At 35.7% G+C, this 22,170-nt stretch overlaps 2 protein-coding genes and 1 long non-coding RNA gene across 16 annotated transcripts in view; 1 reads left to right on the top strand and 2 right to left on the bottom strand.

The window, feature by feature from the left end:
• Pig-s (phosphatidylinositol glycan anchor biosynthesis class S) overlaps nt 1-9,057 on the top strand; it is a 198,215-nt gene extending 189,158 nt beyond the window's left edge. For all 6 annotated transcript variants that reach the window (XM_071783596.1, XM_071783599.1, XM_071783600.1 and 3 more), the window contains one exon: nt 8,462-9,057. In XM_071783596.1, coding sequence (XP_071639697.1) covers nt 8,462-8,624 — 163 coding nt within the window. In that variant the 3' untranslated portion in view covers nt 8,625-9,057. The remainder of the gene's footprint in view (nt 1-8,461) is intronic.
• LOC139816212 (uncharacterized) lies at nt 2,394-5,934 on the bottom strand. Its single transcript, XR_011732976.1, has 3 exons — nt 5,373-5,934; nt 5,183-5,302; nt 2,394-5,099 (listed from the first exon to the last, which is right to left on the bottom strand). It is a non-coding gene; the product is annotated as an uncharacterized lncRNA (long non-coding RNA).
• Nucleotides 8,398-20,637, bottom strand: LOC139816205 (uncharacterized). Of its 9 annotated transcripts, none has more exons than XM_071783602.1 (15): nt 19,024-20,637; nt 16,760-16,863; nt 16,461-16,605; nt 16,206-16,366; nt 14,118-14,194; nt 13,918-14,027; nt 13,630-13,844; nt 13,431-13,539; nt 13,218-13,315; nt 12,047-12,110; nt 11,896-11,974; nt 11,578-11,805; nt 11,290-11,395; nt 10,981-11,209; nt 8,398-10,621 (listed from the first exon to the last, which is right to left on the bottom strand). In XM_071783602.1, exons 4-15 carry the CDS (start codon nt 16,346-16,348, stop codon nt 10,481-10,483), a joined length of 1,599 nt encoding a protein of 532 aa, XP_071639703.1. In that variant the 5' UTR covers nt 16,349-16,366; nt 16,461-16,605; nt 16,760-16,863; nt 19,024-20,637; the 3' UTR covers nt 8,398-10,480. The 9 variants fall into 9 exon arrangements, with proteins under 9 accessions (XP_071639703.1, XP_071639705.1, XP_071639702.1 ...); XM_071783604.1 differs by having other exon boundaries at nt 19,207-20,637; XM_071783601.1 differs by having other exon boundaries at nt 19,544-20,637.
• Nucleotides 20,638-22,170: the final 1,533 nt, after the last annotated feature.

Below are 22,170 nucleotides of genomic sequence, written 5' to 3'. Positions count from 1 at the left end.
ACGCAGTTCTCACTATATCCATCTTGCCGTACGCCTGATCGAATTTTCGTGACGCGTTTTCGAGTCGCAAAATCGAATTTACTTACCGATCCAAAAGGAGTTTCACTTTGTACGCCTGTTGGTCGAATTTTCGTGACACTATTTCGTGACGTTTTTTCGTGTCGCACAATCGAACTTACTACCGTACCAATTAAAGAAGTTTCATTTCGTACGCCTATTGGTCGAATTTTCGTTACACTTTCCGTGTCGCATAATCGAACTTACTACCGTGCCAGAAGAAGAACCATCTCGCCAACGCCGTACGCCTATTGGTCAAATTTTCGTTACACTATTTGTGTCGCACAATCGAACTTACTACCGTACCAAAGAAGTTTCACTTCCGTTACACTTTTTCGTGTCGCGAATCGAATTCACTACCGTGCCTAAAGAAGTTTCACTTCAATAATTTGTTAAAGCAGAGACTAGTTGGTATATGAAAAGTACATATTTATATTTATGCATTATAAGTATGCATACGTTTCAAATTCGCGCACATACGTTTTGCATGCGCGTGCGGCCATGGAGCATGCGCATTATGTGGCCACAGAGTTGACAGACCCCGTGTTCCTTTTTTACTGGCAGTGCTGAAAATATATAGTTTGCGTCACGTAACTATAGATTTTCAGTTACTGGCAGTGAATAAAGGACCTCATAGAAGTTAGCCGGACAATTTCGACTTATGACATTTTTTTTACGAATCGATTGTTGGTCGTTTGTTATTGATTGTTGGACTAATTAGAACGCGTTTGTTAGTTAATAGTTTTTACGTAATCACGAAAATAATTTTTAGTGTTAATTTAGCCGGTAAATATAGAATTCTTTACAATTTTCGATTCAAACCGTGGTCAATCGATGCGGAATCGTTTGTTAGTTCCGAATATACTAATTAAAACGTTTGTTAGATCACGGTTTCGCTAAAAAAAACCGAAAAACTGTATATCGTTTAGCTGCCGGAGAGTGGGGGTGAGACGTAGGGTAATTCTTCAGTTTAGCTACCTCAGCACAGAAATCGATGCAATTAGGCTTAATCGACTCGTTTTTGCACGAAACGAACGAATCTGGCAGAAAAAAGTGTCGCTCTGCCCCGCGACGCGAGATATTAATCGTTAAAGTTGACAGGAATCAGGTTATGATTCCTGTCATACCGACGAGCTGTAGCGACTACGAACATGCCCTGTGGCCATATGCGCATGCTCAGTGGCCGCACGCACATGCAAAACTGCGCCAATTTTAAATGAATCAATCGTGCAGAATAACCGAAACCACCACATATTCTACGTCTCACCCCCACTCTCCGGCAGCTAAGCGATATACAGTTTTTTGCTTTTTTAGCGAAACCGTGATCTAACAAACGTTTTAATTAGTATATTCGGAACTAACAAACGATTCCGCATCGATTGACCACGGTTTGAACCGAAAATTGTAAAGAATTCTATATTTACCGGCTAAATTAACACTAAAATAATTTATTTTCGTGATTACATAAAAACTATTAACTAACAAACGTTCTAATTAGTCTAACAATCAATAACAAACGACTAACAATCGATTCGTAAAAAAAAAATGTCATAAATCGAAATTGTCCGGCTAACTTCTATGAGGTGAATAAAGGAACACAGCCAGAGCATGCGCATGTGGCCGCGGGGCATGTTCATGGTCGCTACATCACGTCGGTATGACAGGATTCCTAACCTGAGAGTCGTCAACTTTTAAGCGGGGCCGCAGGGGGAGTGATCCGCGCAATTCCTTGGGCCTAACCATGGTGGAAGGAAATAAGGTGAGGCAATGCGCATCATGAGTTTCACAGCCAATAGAGAACGCCGCACAATTGTCGGCCATTACTAGCGGTCATTTAAACAAATAGGAATGGATAGGAAAATCTCTCAGTCACAATTACTGAAAAATTATTAATTTTTCATAACGAATGGAAATAATATCACGAAAACGAGCTTCCATAAGAAAACCATATTTTTCTATGGCAGTTTTGGAGGAAACAGATTTTTTTACCAATAAACAGTCATTTTGGAAAAATTATAAATCAAACTTATGAAAAAAAAACTATCGACGAGTAATAAGCGTTCGTAATTGATGAATAAAATCGAAATTATGCTAGTCAACAAGTATTGCTAATGAATATAAATCATGTCACAAAAGATAGTTTCAGAAATGGTCAGTGGTGTAGCGGCACGTATTCTGCTTTGTATATTTTTGACTCGGGTTTAAATCCCCATTGTTCCTTTTTTTTATTGACTCAGTTGCAATTAATGATAATGAATCAAGCTGATTGAAGGAAATTAATTAGAAAACGATTATCATTCACCGATTTATCTTTTTTTTTAATCTCTTCAGAATTTATTTGGTTATGTCAATGACTAGAATCAGGATGTTTCATTAAAAATTGTGATTTATAGCAATGAAGTAGTTAAAAAAGGATGAAATTTTATAACTGGCGGCGTTTCTTTTGGGCTTTTACTCAACGGTTCCTTCCACAACCAATTTTCAAAAATTCTTAATAATAACAAATGTTGAATGTTATTATTGAAATAAGATAAATAAATATTTTTCCGAAATTTAATGCCAAAAATGTAGAATACCTTAAAAAACCGAAAATTGGCCCTACACAAAAGATGAATTCCCTCTTGATATTTTATTCTAAATCACCTGTTTATGAGAAAAATATATAAAAATTAGAAAACAATGAAAGTGGATAGGGACGTCATTCGAAGTTCTATGGAAAAAAACATTCATTGCTAGTTAACAGTTTTATTACACATTTTCTTAATTTTTTTTTTCTTTTCTACTATTTTTAGTTGTTTTCTTAAACCTATTTTTTTCTCGAATTTGCATGTTCCATTTCCTGAGCCGTACGTTTCCGATTCAAGCAACGCGATTGGTCGAAACTTTACTGTTACTGTTGCGAAAAAATGTGTGTCCAGGCCCTAAGGGTGAAGTCCCATGGAGCCAGCGTACGGCGTACCGGCGTACGGCGTAAAGAAGCTTGGCCAATCACAAGCTTTACGCTCGTTTCATTACGTCAGTATAAACATCGGCTGTCCCATGGAGCGTATTTACGCGGCGTAAAGATCAGTAAGCCAATTACTGTTCCCTTTTACAAAGCTTATTTTCAAAATGGATACTCAAGGGGTCTTGTGATTGGCTTATCAATCATTACGCCGGCGTAAATGCGCCCCATGGGACAGCCGATGAAATTTTCAGCGTGATTTCTTAACACACACATTCATACATAAAGTCAAAACAAATGTGCATAACCTAGCTCGTCAAAATGTTGGACTCTGAGTTTGCGTTAATTAATTTAATAAAATACTTGAAAATTTACAAGTGTCCGGAAAGTCCTTTATGCAAAGAAGCTATTCGACGAAAATTAGTTCAACTATATATAATTTATGATTCAATGAGAGCCGAAGAGAAAAAAAGAGATGCACGAATTAGACGTAACGTTCGAAGATTTTGGGTTAGACCAATCTTTAATGCCGAAAGACGATTAGCACAAGGGGCTAGCAACAATCTGGTGCAAGAAATGGTGTTCGGCACTTTTCACAATCCAAGTTACTGTACATATGTGTGTGCGTGTGTGTATGTAACGTAAACGCTGGAACGCTTGAAAAACCAGCGTAACATCTGTGCTGGCGTAATGAAAACGAGCGTAAAGCCTGTGATTGGTCAAGCTTCTTTACGCCGTACGCCGGTACGCCGTACGCTGGCTCCATGGGACTTCACCCTTAGCGAAAAAAGATGGCGGAAACTGTGCGGATCCCCCACCATGCCTGGGCTGCGCAGAACAGAACGAAGCTCGTCACGAGGATTGCCTCACCTTATTTCCTTCCACCATGGGCCTAACGCACCTACGGTATCCCGAGTCCACATCGCGGACATAACCACACAGTTACACTTCACTCATACATTTACTCATCTCAGTTTAAGAGGATAGGCAAAATAATATAATAGGAAAAGTGTACAAAAACAATCAAGGACAAGTACCGATGTGCTATACAGTTCCAGGAAGGGACTAAAGGCACTTATCTTCCCTCAACAGAGGGAAACCTTAAAAAAAAAAAAAAAAAAACTTTAAAGCGGGGAGCACACACTTCTGCACAACGCATAATGCGTGAGCATAAGAAAATTGATTCGTCTATTTCCTTATGCACATGTGTATGGACCAATCAATTTTCTTATGCACATGTATATGGACCAATCAGTTTTCTTATGCTTACGCATTATGCGTTGTGCAGAAGTGTGTGCTCCCCGCTTAACGCTAAATATTAAATATCTCGCTTCGCAAGGCAGACCGCCGCATTTTTCTGTCAGATTCTTTCGTTTCGTCGTTTCGTGTCAAAACTCGTCGAATGAGCATAATTTTATTGATATTTGAGGCGCATCGCGTATTCTAAATAATTACCTGATACTACGTTTACGCGAGCGTTACTTCTGTAGTAACTTACGATATATCACTCGTTTACGCGGAGTAAATTATCGTAAGTTACTACAAAATCCCGTTTACGCGAAAGAATTATCGTAAGTTACTACAGAAGTAACGCTCGCGTAAACGTAGTATGTGATTGGTCAATTCTTGCGACTCATGACTTTGCGACTCCCATATGTAGACCCCGCATTCCTTTGCACAAGCTCTCGCATGGTAACGTAACGTAGATCAACGCACAAGAAAAGAAACGTATAACGGCCATAACCAATACGTTTCTTGTGCGTTGGCTCACGTTATGTTACGCTATTGAGAGTCTGGAAAACGTCCGCCATTTTGCAGCAACTAGTAACTTTTATAGGAAATTTTGAAATAATAAAAATCAAGTGATGCAATGGAATTGTATTATTTATTTAAGATTACAATGCATTGCCATTGTCTTGCTATTGTATGATCGCCTTTTTAATACTTTTTTTTTGTTCGCTATTCGCAACCTAAATATAGTGTACTTAAATATAATTTTGTATTTTAAATTATGACAATCTAAAATATTGCAATCTATTTGAGAAAATTGAGTAATAAAATATTGTTTTAAATTTTTGTTTTTATTTTCATCTTTTTCCTAAAAAATAAAAAATATCATATTTATTATTTTACTTCTATTTATACAAAGTATTTTAAGAAATATTTTATTTGTTTTACAACCTCTACTAAAGATTCTCTCTTTACTACATAATTTGGGAAAAGAGTAGGTATTGCATTGAGTTTTAATTTTTTTTTACTATCAACACGAGTTGTTTCCCACATGTCATCTAAAAAATGTACCTATAAACATAAAATTTTTATTAAACTTTTTACTTTAATATATATTATACACATATGTTTTATTTCTTACTTCACATATGTATGTATTATCAGTCGGTGTCCAGTTTAACCTTGAAATGCATGCTGCCCACAACGCTCTTCTTGCAGGATTTTTTGGAAAACGTTTCATTATAAATCCTTTTTTGGAGCTGTTATTACAATCTGGCACGCAACAACCCGTCATCGTTTACAATACGGCCAGACATTCCCCTAACTTAAAAAGATTTTCGTTCCGGACAGGTCTGCGCACGTTGAGCGAAGATGCTACTCTAACCTCGAATAATAACAGATTCGTAACTTCAGTTGTTGATCTAAACTCATCCAAAATGTAACATCTAGTAAATTTTGCTGCAAAATGGCTGCACCAATCAGGAAGTGAACGTTGGGTTTCCAGACTCTCCACCGCTATTACTACGTTTACGCGAGCGTTACTTCTGTAGTAACTTACGATATATCACTCGTTTACGCGGAGTAAATTATCGCAAGTTATTACAAAATCCCGTTTACGCGAAGGAATTATCGTATGTTACTATACAGAAGTAACGCTCGCGTAAACGTAGTATATGTGACCATACGAAAGTCTTAAGGCCTTGGCACATAGAAAAACTTAAGCAGTAAAACTCAACCAGTAAGCAAATCAGCCAATCACAGTCAAGAACTTAAGGCACGGCCCTAAGCGGTAGCGAATCCATACTGTTGATTTCTTACTGCTTAAGTTTTACTGCTTAAGTTTTTCTATGTGCCAAGGCCCTTAAGGCCATCGCACACAAAATGCATAGCTTAGCATAAGCGTAGCATAAGACCGCTGGACCAATGAGCATCTTATGTAAATAAATATGGCGACTTTATGCTGGATGCTCATTGGTTTAGCGGTCTAAAGGTGGAAGCACATAAAATTGCAGGAGCCTTGAGCAGAATGCAGAAGCCATATGCGCATGCGCTATGGTATTTGTAGAGCTCTACAGATACCACAGCGCATGCGCATATGGCTTCTGCATTCTGCTCATGGCTCCTGCAATTTTATGTGCTTTCACCTTTATGCTGCTTAAGGCCTTCACACACAAATCGCGTAAGGACGTAAACGTAAGCGTAAGAAAATCGACCAATCCCAATCAAGTATTGCGCTGTACGTAATCCCAGTAGGGGAAAATACTCGATTGGGATTGATAGATTTTCTTACGCTTACGTTTTACGTCCTTACGGCATTTTATGTGTGAAGGCCTTTATTGATAAATAGGCAATATATTAAAAATGTCTTTGTGTTCTTTAAAACTCAGTGCGCCTGCGTTTTATGTCTGACTGTTTGTTCTAGTGAGTTTGCCTATCTAGGTTCAGTTTTTATGTTTATGTTCTTCCTCGCTAGAGAGGCCGCTGTACTTTTTCTTGTTTGTACGCCTGACGGAGTATAGCTAAATTTTCAAAAAAACATGGATATTTTACAAAATATATTTATATAAAATTATATAAAATGACTAGAGAGGAATAAATCATGTTAAAAATATCATACCTTAATTAGAAAAGATAGATTAAAAAATATTTCGTAAAAAGTACGTACTACAAAAAATTGTGTGCATCGTGTTTTCTTTTTAAAAAATTAAGAAACTTTTTACAAGGAAACCCACGGAAGTATCCCTTTTTAATTTTGATGAGCTTTTAGTATGTTGTTCTCTAGATGAAAATAAGGGACATATATTTTTATATACGTGTCCATAACACTCCTCTGAAAAAAATCGGCTTTTCTCTTTCGAGCCGAATATCACCGAAACTATAAATATAAATAATAGAAAAAAACTTTTTAAACAATTAAAGTTGAATAATTTAAAGAGTACTTTAAAATAATGGCAAAAAATATTTTTTAATTTTTATTTTTTAATAAAAATAAACTATTTTGTCATTATTCTAAAGTGCTCTTTAAACCATTCAACTTGTTTAAAAATTTATTTTCTATCTTTTATAGTTTCGGAGATATTTGGCCCGAAAGAGAAAAACCGATTTTTTTCAAAGGGGTGTTTTACCCCCTAAACCAGTGACGGATTTATCAAACTTGCCGCTCTACACATTTGAAATTTTGCCGCCCCTCAAACTTAGTATTAGATAAGTTTTAATTATCAACTCATTTTTTGAACTGTTTTATTATTAACTATTTCTATAATATTTAATATGTATATTAGAATGGAACTAATAAAAAAGTTGTCTCAAAGAAATGTATTTTATCAATATATGTTATCAAAATGTTTTTCTTTTTTTGCATTTTTTACATGGAGCAATCAGCGAAGCGCGAAGCTCCATACGAACTTAAACCCTGTCCTGGGAATGTAGCACACGATGTGCTCTTGTGTATGTAAATGCGCTGCACAATTATGATTCGTTTATGTTCGATCAGTTTGTTTATGAATTTTAACGGTAATCTCTAGGAGAATGGCGAGTATGGGACATTGGATAGTATGGGACACTCGATACTTCTTGTATTATCCGATACACCCATAGATAGCCTGTTGTAACGACCTTTACCACCTTTATGTTATAGTACCGAAGTCAACTTATCACGTGTAGTCACTTGGAGTGAAACAATTTATCGGATAATACAAGAAATATCGAATATTCCGTACTACTCGCCGTTCCCCTGTATTCCTTCGAATTAGTTTTCGCAGAATATAAAAAATTAAACAATAAAACATTTCTTAATTCTGTGCTATCCGATTAATCAATTTTCATAGTAGGTATTATTCAGTTTTTCAACATTTTTCGGAATGATATAAACTACCTACCACTTCCATATGCTCACCAAATTTTGAAAGAAAAATTACAATCTCGCCGCACTTAAAAATCTGCCGCCCTACACTTCAGCGTAGTGTATAGGGCAAATCCGCCACTGTCCTAAACACGCGCATTGGCTGCATGGGCACGTATAAAAAAATACATGTATCTTATTTTTATCTAGAGAAAAAAACATAATACATAATAAAAGCTCATGAAAATCGGAGAGGGACACTTCCGTGGATTACCTTGTTAGATGGTCTTTTATACTTATATTCGTATAAAATTAATAGAATGCATTACGAAAATTTAGCATATATTTTTTTAAATTACATTACAAATAATAATTCTGAAATATTACAGGTACGCTGTATACATTCCCCTATTTCTACCGGCTATGATACCGGTGTTGTTGTCGCTCAAGAATATACGAAGGTACTACTTCCCTGGAAAGGATAATACAGAGAAAATGGTAGATCTTAGAGAAAGTAAAAATGACGAGGACAGTAGATCGAAAACCGAATAAAAGTCACTTATTCTGACTGGTATTACATTCATACAGTCGTGTGATTGCTCGTTTAAAATTATTTGAATTGAAAGGTAATGTGTTACGATAACAAAAATATAATTTCAAGCGGGGGCTCCTATCTAAGCTTTTATTCACGCGTTGTAGCATTAAACGTATCGTATTTCGAGTATCTTTAATATAATTTGGATGCAACATAAATTAGGATCACATAATCTTGACGATCGTTAAATACGAGCACAGTTCTAACAATTTCTTACTAGCTGTCGCACACAACAGATGTATCAATATTTCGTGCGAAAACAAAAATGCAGAAAGAAAACATGTGAGAACCGATAACAGTTTTATTTCAAAAAGAGAATGTTTGGTAAGATACGTGTGTACGAGTGTATATATTTATGCAAAAAAATATAATAAACGATTTTTCTCTTGAGCTACTTCCTTTTTCTCATTTGTTCCTTCAAACCATGAAATCTCTTAGCAAGATTTTGAGTAATCCGCAGATATTGAATGGCTGATGGCAGAGAACGAAACGTAGGCTCTTTTACGTCTATCGTAGTCATAGACGTACAGCAAGGCAGAGAAAACCGTATACGTAACTAACGTTCGTATCGTCACGTATCGACACGATGACTTTACGTTTACGTAGTTACGTATACATACAGTGTTCTCTGCCTTGTTTTATGTCTATGACTACGATAGACGTAAGAGACTACGTTTCGTTCTCTGCCATCAGTCAATAGCTTAAAACATCTCGTTCTTGCCTATGTTCTTTTTTTTCTTTCATTCACTTATTCACTCATATGTTACACACTGATTTGTATAAGACATAATTCGGCTTATTGAAATTATCATCGACAGTTGAAATTTGATATTTGCGGTTATTGAAATACATCAAACAATGCAAATTCATGATATATCCCACGCATACATATCGATATACATACACATACTCAGCCGAGATACACACCACGCATTCAAAATACAAGCAAATCCCACACGACATCCTCCCTCTCGCATTTTTCAGCGATCAAATTCCAAAAGTTAATAATTTGATTAGATCGTTAGAGAATTATGAGTTTTATATGCAGGTATATCAAATCAATCCTCAACCACGTTACCAAAACATTACAAAAAATTGCGAACGTCAAATTGCTATAAAAAAACGAGAGAGAAAGATCGTATATGTCCATCTACCGTGAGAGACTGCTTTCCTACTGATCTACAATAATTTATATAAGAGTTTAACGTCATTCGATAAGAGAAGAACATAGTAATAAAAAAATAACCAAGTAATAATAAAATAGTTAGCTGCTCGACACTCATTAGCCAATATAAAATGTATTTTTTTAAAGATAAAATAAAAAATAAAAGGACCATACGTAATACGGTCAACAAAGTAAAAATAATTGCTTCAGAAATGCTGTGCTCACGACAAATAGTAACAATAAATAAAATATCTTGACGTAAATAAAAAGTCTTGATTGCGTGTGTTTTAACTTTGTCAAGAACTTAAAAAACGATAATAGTAATAATACTATACGTATAAGTGACATTGTTAATGGAAAATGCGAAAATAACACGCGAGAACTATATGTCGATGAGACATTGCTAATGAGAGACATAATGAAAAGAAGCAATCTTATTAGCAAAAGCAGCTAATAATTGCTATAACTAACAATCGCTTATTATAAATATAACAACAATACAGCATCATCGTTATATCTATAGTGTTCGCGTCGATCTCAAATGGTAGCTGGACATTGTTAAGGGTAAAAATAAATTAGTTTATCGAACCAATGAACTTATCTGTATGAAAAAAGATAGAAAAAAAAAACCAGTAAAGAGCAATTAAGTCAACAAGGACTTTGAACTAATTGTATCGCATGTTGCAGAGCATCAGCGATATTCTGAAAAACAGGTACACCTTCACGCGTTGCGTAGTCCGACAGGTACATCCTCCCCCGGTTGTAATCTTTTCGGGCTTGTTCAGTCAACTAAATAAATCAAAAGAAAATAACGATATATCACATCACTATTATAGTAGTGAAAAAAAATTGTTTTCCTACAAATGCCTAGTGTAAATTAATATGTATTATAGGTCGCACAACTTTTCAATAATACATGGAAGTTAATTTCTATTAACTGCTACTTTACATATTATACGACACTTGAAGCTTAATTTGCCAAAGATGATCTTTTATTGTTAGTCTTAAGTAATTCGATAAATCTGCGTTGAGTTATTGTTAATAGACTTGTTATTCATTATATTCATTATATATTATAGTAATTGTTTGTTTATTTGATGTGATTTGTGTATTAAAGGGAGGGGGGATATAAAATATATCAGTCGTACTTGGTCATCAGACACAATAGAACCCTCGGGAAGAGTTTGAACACAGAGGACGAGCTTAACGCGCAGTCCAATCAAATGAGCTGCCAATGCCATGATGGCGATGCCGCGCGAATGCTGCGGCACTATCAACAAGATCAGTCGTGAGTTCTTTATCTTCTGCAATTCCTGCGGCAATACTCTTACGTTGTACTCATTCAGGCTAGGTCGGTGCAAAGACAATCTCATTGACCTGGAAGATCGTAAATGGGAAAGAAGACCACGTTTAACTGGTGGAGAAGTGATCATCATCAGGCTACTACTGATACTCACTCTATCAACGGTACTGCGGAAGATTCTAACCAAAACAGATCTTTACTGACAACGCCAATATAAATGTCCCTCTTCTCGAACTCTTGGACAAAGGAATTAGTCCAATCTGAAAAGGTTTAAATCCTTCATAGCTGAACGCAAGCTCCGTTTTTTACCTGCTCTACGAAATAGATGAAATCGAGCGCTCAATCTTGGGAAGTGAGAAAATGAAAAGTTCAGGTGGCAAGAAGTATATATAGACAGTGAATATATCGAAGATCGTGGGAAATTGTTGAAAATCAGAAATACCTAGGAAGTGATTAAAAGGATGTACGATAACTCGTCGCAAGAAATTTGAGGTCTTCCTACATAATATATTCCATACTGAAGGTATCTCACTTTCACAAGAGATGCCATTACTCTTCGTCCGCGTCCACAATGACTCGCTGGCTAGAACGCAAAACTGCTCGAAATTGATTCGCAATTCAGTTGGGTCACCTTTCGCCGGAAATCCGTCTATCAATGTTCTGTAGATTTCTGCGTGGCGAACACATCGTACTTTAATAGTTTATTTTTGTCAAAACACAAATCTGTCAAACGCCATAAGATATGATACGCAAACATTACCGGACTTATTCACCGTGTTGAGCAGATCCGAAAGAGACACATTGTTGCACATTGTGTTCGACTGCAACATTATCCAGGCCTGGAAATAAAAAGAAATTGTATTGACTTTGATGAATTTTTCAAAATATTTGATGTGATAAAATGTACATACTTCCCCTAACTTTACTGTGCCACTATCATCAACGTCTATAGATTTGAAAATTTCCCGCAATTTTCTAACATGTAAATAAAATTTCTTTATAAATCATTTGTAAATGCTCTTTATGTTATTCTTACATGATATATTTTTACACATGCCGATTTAGAAACATTCAGAGAAACTTTTAGAGAGGAGATAAAAAGAACTAAAACAAACAATTCTTGCTTAACTATATTCTTGTTCGGGGAATACCTAGATATCAAATAAAAAAATATATGAAATATTCTTACACATATATCTCGCATATCTTACGCAGCACTTTGATCAACAATGTCCACATTCAAACTTTCAAGAATATGATCAGTAAACTTATTTAAATGCCATGTTATTTACCGAATACATCTTATTACTATCTAAAGCTCAGAAATTACCGTCTCCTATAGCCGACTTCTTTAGACGCCTTAGTAACTAAACATTGAGAATAAGTGCTATAGAAACACATCAATCTCTGTGTATCAGAGTTGATGGCTGTAATGTCAAATTATTACTTGTTACTATAAAATTCGTAATTTATTGCATATCCCCGTAGAGTTCGCAATCTACTACCAATCTACTATCCAATCTACTATCCTTCTCCTCTCACTTTAACCCTTTGGACCAACGGCTTAACGTCTCTTTCCGAAAAACGGAGCCCAGTTTTCTCCGCACAAGAGCCTATCTTGCACGGAGGGGCGCAGCTATCGGAAAAACATTCCATACTTACATGGCTCTAGTGGACTCGAACCTGGTTCCTCAGATTACAAGTCTGGCGCTCTACCACTAGACCACACTGCCGCCCTATTACTTGTTACTAAGTAATCGCTTAAACATGAACAATCCCAAAGAATACAATTTGTGTTACTCTTTCCAAATATCTTATTAAACTGTTTTTTTTATTAAATTATTACAAATAAAAACTAGCATTGTTTATTAATCTATTTAATATGATTTTAATTTCATAACTTTCAGACATCAAACACGACGTGATATTTTCGAAATTAAACATTTCCGAATATGTTATTGATCAACAATTGTTTGTTTTAATTCTTATTACATCTTACTGTTTATATCAAGATATTGTTAAATTATCTTACACATATTTACATATAATATAGTAAATATAGACAGGCAATTAGAAACTTACACTGCATCCATTCCATTCTGAGTAAGCGAGATTCTTATAGGTCTAATGCCACCCTCAGTGCTCATGCAATCCTGCACGTTGATCTTTTCACGTAACATCTATATGTATATAATATATATATATATATATATATACACACACACACACATTATATATATGTATGTATATTAATCATTAATTTTGATGCATTCGTTTATTAATTAGAGTCATTACCTTGGACGTACAGTGAAGAGCAACTGATACGCTTTTGAATATTGGTATCCTTTGCCTTTCCATTAGGTACTGAAGCACTAACAAGCCGTTCATCAAATCATAATATTCCCTGAAAAATAAAATATGTACTGATAAGAGAAAAAACATAACAATCAAATGAAAGCATTAAACCGATTAACCTGTTTGAAACAACACGTACTGCGTGGAAACAGTCTCTCCGAGTATAGTCTGTCCCTGACGATACGGATAAATGACAAGAACCAAGGACTCGCTACGTGTAGCTGCCAGTTGAGCTGCTTCGATGATGCCCGCGCTATTGCGTGTTTGGTTGTCAATGACAAACAACAAGACTCGCGCCGTCTGCTTTGCCTCGTACTCTTGAGCTATTAATTCCGGACCCCATTGTGACACTTGCTGCGATACATAATCCAATTACGATATCTCACATGCAATTATGAACAAAAAACAAGGAAGATAAACTACTTACAGGATTATAATAAGTAATGCCAAGGTTCTGAAGAGTCGGTATCGCTATGTCTGATCTCCAGGTAGTTGGATTACAAGACCCGCCCAAAAATACCTCATATGCCATCCTCTCTAAGCAATTAATCGATAAATAAGTAAATAATGAAGTTGCCTCATCGACACAATTGAACGGTGTTCCGCGAACATTGTTTGTTGACTTACTTGAGCCAGTTTTGTGATTAATGCCTTTTCCATCACCGTGTAATGAGCAAGAGGTGTTCATAGGAACAGTTGCTGTTCTACAGGTAAATATGAATAAATGTATGTAGTATAATCTCAATCTTTTAATTCATATACCGATCCAGTATTATCACACTCGACAAATATATATAGTGACTTAAATTTGCAAGACTATGTTTAAATGATAATATTTAAATGATTATTCTATTCGACTGTGCATATAAGCCTGTGTATATACACTGACTCACGAAATTATATGATTAGGAATAAACTTTTTTCAGTTTGGCAACCATCACTACTTTGACCGCACATAACCATTATAAATACATTTTACAATTTTTTTGTATGAAAACATAAATCAAGATATCTACTACCTGGAAAAACATTTGGGAAGATGTAATTGCAAACCTACATTTCGATTAATGTTCTTTTTTAAATCAACTCTTCTTAAATTTTATAATTATGAAATAATCTAAATAAATAATATTTAATTTTGAAAGTAATATACACTGGTGGAAAAAGAACACTATGAAGGGCTGATGTATTCACTACTAATGTACATGTAAGGTACCCCCAATAAAGATTTCCATATGTTGTACGATCTTGTCTTTTTTTATCATGCACCGTGCTCGACCGTACAAATGACATATCGAGTATCATAAAGTGTTGTTGATATTCTATTTTCCATTTCCACTAGTGTATTCTTTTTTTTGCAACTTTGCTTATAATTTTTGATAAAATTATAATTTTTAAAAATCAAACAATCAAATAGTCCATTTATTCCTGAAGAGATTATAAAAAAAATTTTAGTATTTTCCAAGAAAAAGCTACATAAAAATCTAAAAATGTAATATTATAAGAAAATGCTTTGTTATTATTTCACGTCATTAGCTCATATTCTTTGCAATTATATTTCAAATAAATGCTACAAATAAAGGATTTGGCATCGAAATATCGAAATATATCAATACAAAAGATTGCAGATTTCGAAAAATAAAATAAACCCAAATTATCATTTTTGCTCGTTTTCCTCTATTTCTTCTTATTATTTTAATATTTGAAACAAATAATTCTAGTCTTTTCAACATGAATCATATGAATATTCTGCATCAATAAGAAATAACTAAGCATTCTAGGTAATCAAATTTTAAATTTTAATATAAAAATGTTTGAATTTTGTCTGAAAATTTGAACGAAAATGCCTGGAAAATAAGAAAAATTGTTTCTACAATTTGAATAAATATCCTGTAAACGGTTATCATAATGCTTCGGAAGATAAGTACGTTAACAATATTATTAACCCGTAAGGTGCATACGTGGGTCTACGGCGTCCGAACCAAAGTGATATCTGCTCGTAACTGTAAAACTTGCAAGCCTGTCAGAAGATATTAAATAAACGATGTTTATCAAAATGACTATAAAATCTTCAACTACAATGTAGACAGATGTTTCATGAATTTTTTTAGACTTTTTAAAATACTTTAAGGTAGGGAAAAATAGCGTTAAACGTGACAGACTCACGTATGCACTTAGAAGATACCGTATTAAAAAACGTATTTCAAAGCTACGCAATAAATATTTGATAATTTTTTATGGTAATAAAAATGACAGTTATTCCAGATCATAAAAATGTATCAGTCTATATAACAGCAAAAAAGCATCAATAATATCAATGTTAAATATCATAAAATTTCATCAGAGTGTGATAATATAACATACTAAACAGTAGCATGGATTAATCGTTTTGTAACTGAACGTACTTCCAAATATCAAATAATTTTGTTACGACAGACATCGCGTTGCGTTTCATCATTGTTTTTAAATATCCCTACTATAATCATGATTAAATGTTCAATATTTTTGCCTGAAACATATAGATTTCCGTTCACCTGATGATGATTAATCAAAGATACGTAGAAAAAACTTTGATTTATTTTAGCGCAAATAATAACTTAGCTTGCAAGGAAAGAAAGTTATTGCATAAGAAAATTATATGTGATGTCTTAAAAAATGCTGAGAAGTACCTAACAAAGTCAAACCTGTCAATATATTTTAAAGTTTTTATGTTACCCTCGCTCGCACAGACGTGCCAGTTCTGCAGCAAATATGCAGAATTCTTCTAACATTATACAGGCATCGGTATAATCAGGACAATCTTCAGCATCATGCCGCAGCTTTTTGCACAGCTGCAAGCAGTTTGGAAGTAACAGCATCACGTATATTTCTTGTATCTGAAACAGCAAGTGATTCTCCTTTCTCTCTGTGTCGGCATCGTTGATTAAATAACAATTAAATGTAGATAAGAAAAAAATTTATCACACTTACACTGGAGATACTGGTGATCGTTAAGTTTATGCTCAATTAATATCTGGCGATAAATATTCCTCATCATTTAAAACTATGCGGTGATTTAAATCTACTTCTGAAAATACGTATTTATGTTCCTCTCAATAAGGATTTTCAAGCTTTCCTATAAAAAATATATATAAATTAGGTTTGTGTAACTGAGGCAAACAAAACAATTTTGTTAAGTAAGAAATATACTTTATAGTATCTATATAATATACAATATAATAAATAATTAACAATTATCTTCAATTTTAAATATAATAATTATAATTAACCTTGATGACATTTTGGTTAGATATGCCAGTGCATTAAATGCTTCCTATCAAGAACAAAAATTTATTCTGGCCTCTTCTCGTTAAAAATGGTTCATCAAGCCCATCTGTGAATACAATACAAAGAAAATGTTTAAGGTAGTTAGTCCGTAAACTCATTTTCTGGAAAACCTCATAAAATTTGAACAGTATATTAATGTAAACACGATTTACACACCTGTGCAATTAGAAAAAAATTGACCGTACCGAAGTTGAGATAATTGAAATCAAAGTTAGTACTTTTTACATGTATTACAGGTATGAAAACGGCTTCCGATACTACGTTTCTAATTGTAGTATCAAACTACTCTGGCAACTTTTATAAAAAACAAGAAGACGATAGAAGAGACTTGTGTAAAAATACACTTACAAAAATACAAGACCTTTGACCGTTTAGTTTCGAAGTAATTGATTCTTAGCGGTGGACGCATATGACAGCTAACCTTTGAAGTTAATTTTAAAGTGATCCTAATCTCTAATACACACATTAGTTTCTATATATGTACACATGAGATTCTTACACACACATGAATAACGCGGACAATCCTAGCCAAATACTACATGTCATTTGTCGGTCATTAATTTTTTGACAGTATTGTTACGAACAAATTACCTTAACATATCTACCTATATTTATTTATGAGTGAGAGAGAGGGTGAGGGTGAGGGTGAGGGAGAGGAAGAGGGAGAGGGAGGGAGAGAGAGAAATAGAAAGAGGTAGAAATAGAGAAGAGGAGAGGTAGAGGGAGTGAGAAAGGTTAATAATTGTATTGATGTTCTGTCAAATCACAATATATCGCGATTACTCACTAAAATCTCGAGAAACGCACACCGTCACAGAATCATATCTCACGTAATTCCTAATTAATAACAAATGATTCATTGAGTCATACGAATAACTTGTTTTATGTGAAAAAAAAGTGACAATCTTCTCTCCGCGTCACAGAGAGTTGTACAGAGTTGTAAAAGGTCGAATGCCCCTGTCAGCAGATCACCAGTGCCACCGTCTCTCAAAATCGCGACTGACGGCACAGAATATATATATATATAATGACTGACGGACGCTTGTGTACCTATACATACATACTACGCAACCACATTCTCGTGTCACCTCCTTGTCGTTTCTTTACGAAAGGGGTAGAAACAATCGGATATCACATGAGCTCGTCGTCATCGAACGATTAAATCTATTTTTCTCAGAAAATTCAATATCAAGAATTATTTAAGATTATTGATGCAGATAAAGTTGGCTCAATAATCTTTTAATCTAGTGCTGACCAAGATTTGTAATTCTGAGCATTGACTCGATGTGTATTATAGCGAATTCGATTGGATGCACTCAGTGCGCACTGGTGCATATTAAAGCCGTTGCACCACTGAAATATACATACTGGAACGCGCACTGCCTATGCTACAGCTAAGCGGAAAACGAGGGAAGGATAGACTCTTAAGGCCTGAGCAGAATAGCTTGGCTGACTTATAATTTTAAAACAATGTTTTATACTTTAAACCTTTGTTTTTAGTAACGCATAATACTGTCTTGCGTCTCAAAAGTCTTACAAATGTTGACACTTCGTACACTCGTGACTTGAAACACAAGACAGTAAATAGTTGCTAAAAACAAAGATATAAAGCATACAACATTGTCTTAATAATTAGTTAGCTATTCTGCTCAGGCCCTAACGCACAATACTGTCTTGTGGACGAACAAAAAATTGACCAATCATATTTAAACAATTCGGCAATTAACCAATGCGATTGGTTAATTCTTTCTCCGTCCGAGATCTTGGAGTGATTTCTAGCATCGTGGACACAAGGCTTTTTCAACGCTTCCACCTGTCTTTTTCTAACTTTGTACGCATGCCAGTGTACGACAAGGGCTGCGGTCCGATTCACGCTCACAGCGTGAACCCTTTGACAGCATCTATTCTTCCCTCGCGTTTCAACGCCAGCACACGTTCCAATATGTATATATTTCAGTGCGTTGTACACTGATTTAACCTCTTATCTTTAAAGTAAAATACAAATCTGGGTCAAGCATCGTTGTGTCGTATGGTTCCGGGGAGGGACCGAAGGCACTAAGTTTCTCTCAACCGAGAGAACAAACTCCAAAAAAAAAAGTAAAATACAAATATCTCGACTGAAAAAATGCCCAATATATATTTTACCAAATAGCACAATAAAGAATATTGAGAATTTCGTGATTTAACCCGTTTATATTAAACGTACATTTTACGTTGATTTGTGTATGTACATACGATGGCTTGTGACTGCGCACTGAGTGCATCCAATCGAATTCGCTAGTGGCTAGTGTTCACGTCTATCACTTTTTTTTCTTAGCGATCGGTAGAAAAAGGGAGGTAATAGGCGTGAACGTCGACGCACGTCAAGTCACAATGCTCAAACACAAACCTCGAACAGCATTGTTTAATCGAACGAAACCTATTTTGAGTCACTTTCAACACTACGAACTCTCAATCGGAGAAACTCTATCGAAATAGCGATATTCATTAAACGGGCATCTGCCCTCCTTCCCTGTCATATTTTCTGTCACTTATCGTCCTCGACTGCGTTCCGATATTCACTGCCAATACTGAAAATCTATAGTGTACGCAACGTAAATTATAGATTTTCAGTACTGACGGTAAATATCGGAACGTAGCCCATGTTTACGACTCGGCAAAGGAGAGAAGTCGCGCGGGATCGAGTGTCGGGACGAAGTGTCGAAACGAATGTCGCGTACACTAACCTTTATGGTGTTCGATGTCGCGTGTCCTCGCGCAAGGACCACCGTGGAGCGAACACGTACGTACAGTGGAAAAGTTACAAGTTACGAATTTCCAAGTGGATCCGACGAGACGTCGCGCACCACTCGTTTATCTCGCTTTCGCTCTCATTCGCTCATTCCCCTACATACATCTATCTCTGTCTGACGCGCAGAGCGCGTTGATAAACAACGCGCGCACGGACGGAAGAAAAATCAACGGCGGTGGCGACGCGAGGAGCCTCGCCGCGCACTCTCGCTATTGCTCATACTTATTTATACACTGTTATATTTAAAATGAAAGAGAGGCGCGCCGGTGGCCGTCGTCGTCGTCGTGCGAGCACTGTCTGACGCTAGAAGAGATGGTGGACGATGATCGATGACATTCTTCACCGGGCTAGCCCGCCGTCGACGATACGCGACGCGATGCGAGCAATGACGAAGTCACGCGGCGTCAAATTGCGCGGAAGTCATTCGACGCCGCGCGCGCGGATTGCGGATCTCGCTCTCGAATATAAAATATAAAAAATCTCCGTATCTCCACGGCACCGAGCGAGGAACTCGAGCGGTTATTTCGACTTCGACACGTCGAGCGCTGACATTCCCGAACGAGAATAACGTTTCTTTTTTTTTTTTTTACGAAGACACCAAGTGATCTTTTTGATCTTCTTCGGGCAGCATTCGCGAACAAACGTTCGTACGTGACACCTCCGTAAACGCGGAACGCCTTCTTTCCGTTTTACACACGACGGGCACTGGAGCGGCTGTGCGAGAGATTCGACTCACACTCAAATCAGCAACGACAGGGTGGGTGACATTTTATCGCTTGTTGTCTTTCTCACGACGAGAGATTGTCTCTGCATGCGTGCATGCGTACAAGCGTGCGTGCGTGCGGCGTGCGTGCACTCGTCCGTCGTCTCAAAGCGCCGCGGACTCGGGGAATGACGTAAACCTCCAACAATGAAGCGTGATGTCACACACGGTGAAGTTCGCACGGACTCCTCGAACCGTTGCGCCCAAGATTGCGCCGCTCCGTTCCACACACTACACTCGCCTTCGGAACTAATCGGAACCTTGAATTTCGTGGTTGACTCGTACGTATGTCATATATATATGTATATATATATATATATATATATATATATATATATATATATATATATATATATATGATACGTATGTATATATATATATATACATACGTACGTACGTGTACGTACGTACATACATACATACATACATACATACATCATACATACATATACAACATACAACACGCCTGTTGACAGTACGTATGTACATACACGCGCCTTCCAAGCTCCGTTCCGCGCGCGGCGATGACGTCATCGGCCGCCGTCGCATCGTGCAAGATCGAGGCTGCGGTCCGATTCATGCTCTTCACTCCTCACAGCGTTGTCATTATTCTGTCTTCGTTGCACATAGAATTGATAGAATATCAAGCAAAGATAGATCGCAGTCGCGCTTACGCTCATGCGCAGGCGCGCCACGATTCAAAAAATACTCCCGCGTAGATAAAAGTCACGCCCGATGCGATCATAAACAATTTTCGATCGATACCGTCATACATGGACTTTATGGAGTTCAACGCGTCTTTCGTGCATAAATGTGTTTGTAATAGCTGATTAGTAGCAATGTAATATGCAATAGCGAATAAAATATATTGCTCCTTTTTTATATTTTGGCTTTTTTATATTGCGACAACATTACAACATAGAGACATTGTAGATGTAGAGAGATATAGAAGATTAACAAAATGTCAATAAGATACATTATTGTAATGATGACATTAATATTTCGGAAAAGTTGCAAAATCATAATTCTATAATTTTACTATAATAAAATTATATAATATAATATAATAATTTTTTACTATATTTGTGTAAATGAAAGCTGTTTAAAATAGTAAATAATAATCCATTAATTATTAATAATCCGTTCTTGTATTCAAAATTTTAAGTTACTATTTACAACCATTTTATTAGCTAAATAAATCTTATATTTAAGATGATCTTCTTAAGCTTAAAATCAAATTGTAAATGCCGGCCTTAGATCTAACATATCATCAAACGTTGTCAAGACGGATCAGTAGCTTTTCTGCAAAATGCAAACGAAAAAATAATTCATACAAATGAAAATTTAAAATAATTTTGTAGGTATCCAAAATACAATAGTGATAAATTATATATGATTCTATTTATGTATAACTTTACAATATATGTATATGTTTACAAAGTATATATACAAAAAGTGTTGAAATCCCTTAATTTTACGAAAACTATACATTTTACAAAAAACCCTTTTGTTTTAGACAAAAGTTGTAGGGTTTAAAAAGATCTATTTGCTGACCTTATCAGTTTGACCATAGGTGGAGTTGTTAGGGAGGTTGGAGCATTTTGTTCAACCAAAGATTTTCGTTTGTAAAAAATATATATGATAGTATAGAATCTACTGCATGTGTGGAATAAATTTCAGATTAATTGACCATCCAGGAGCTAAGATATTAGCTTCCAAAAATGCGTCGTTTTACATGGGGTTATATGGAGAAAGCGTTGATGGCGATGATTGATCCCAATTTTCTTTAATATCTAGTA

This window comes from Temnothorax longispinosus, chromosome 7 (assembly GCF_030848805.1).
Source record: "Temnothorax longispinosus isolate EJ_2023e chromosome 7, Tlon_JGU_v1, whole genome shotgun sequence".
NCBI classification, from domain to species: Eukaryota; Metazoa; Arthropoda; class Insecta; order Hymenoptera; family Formicidae; genus Temnothorax; species Temnothorax longispinosus.
This window is presented reverse-complemented; position numbering and strand designations above follow the sequence as displayed.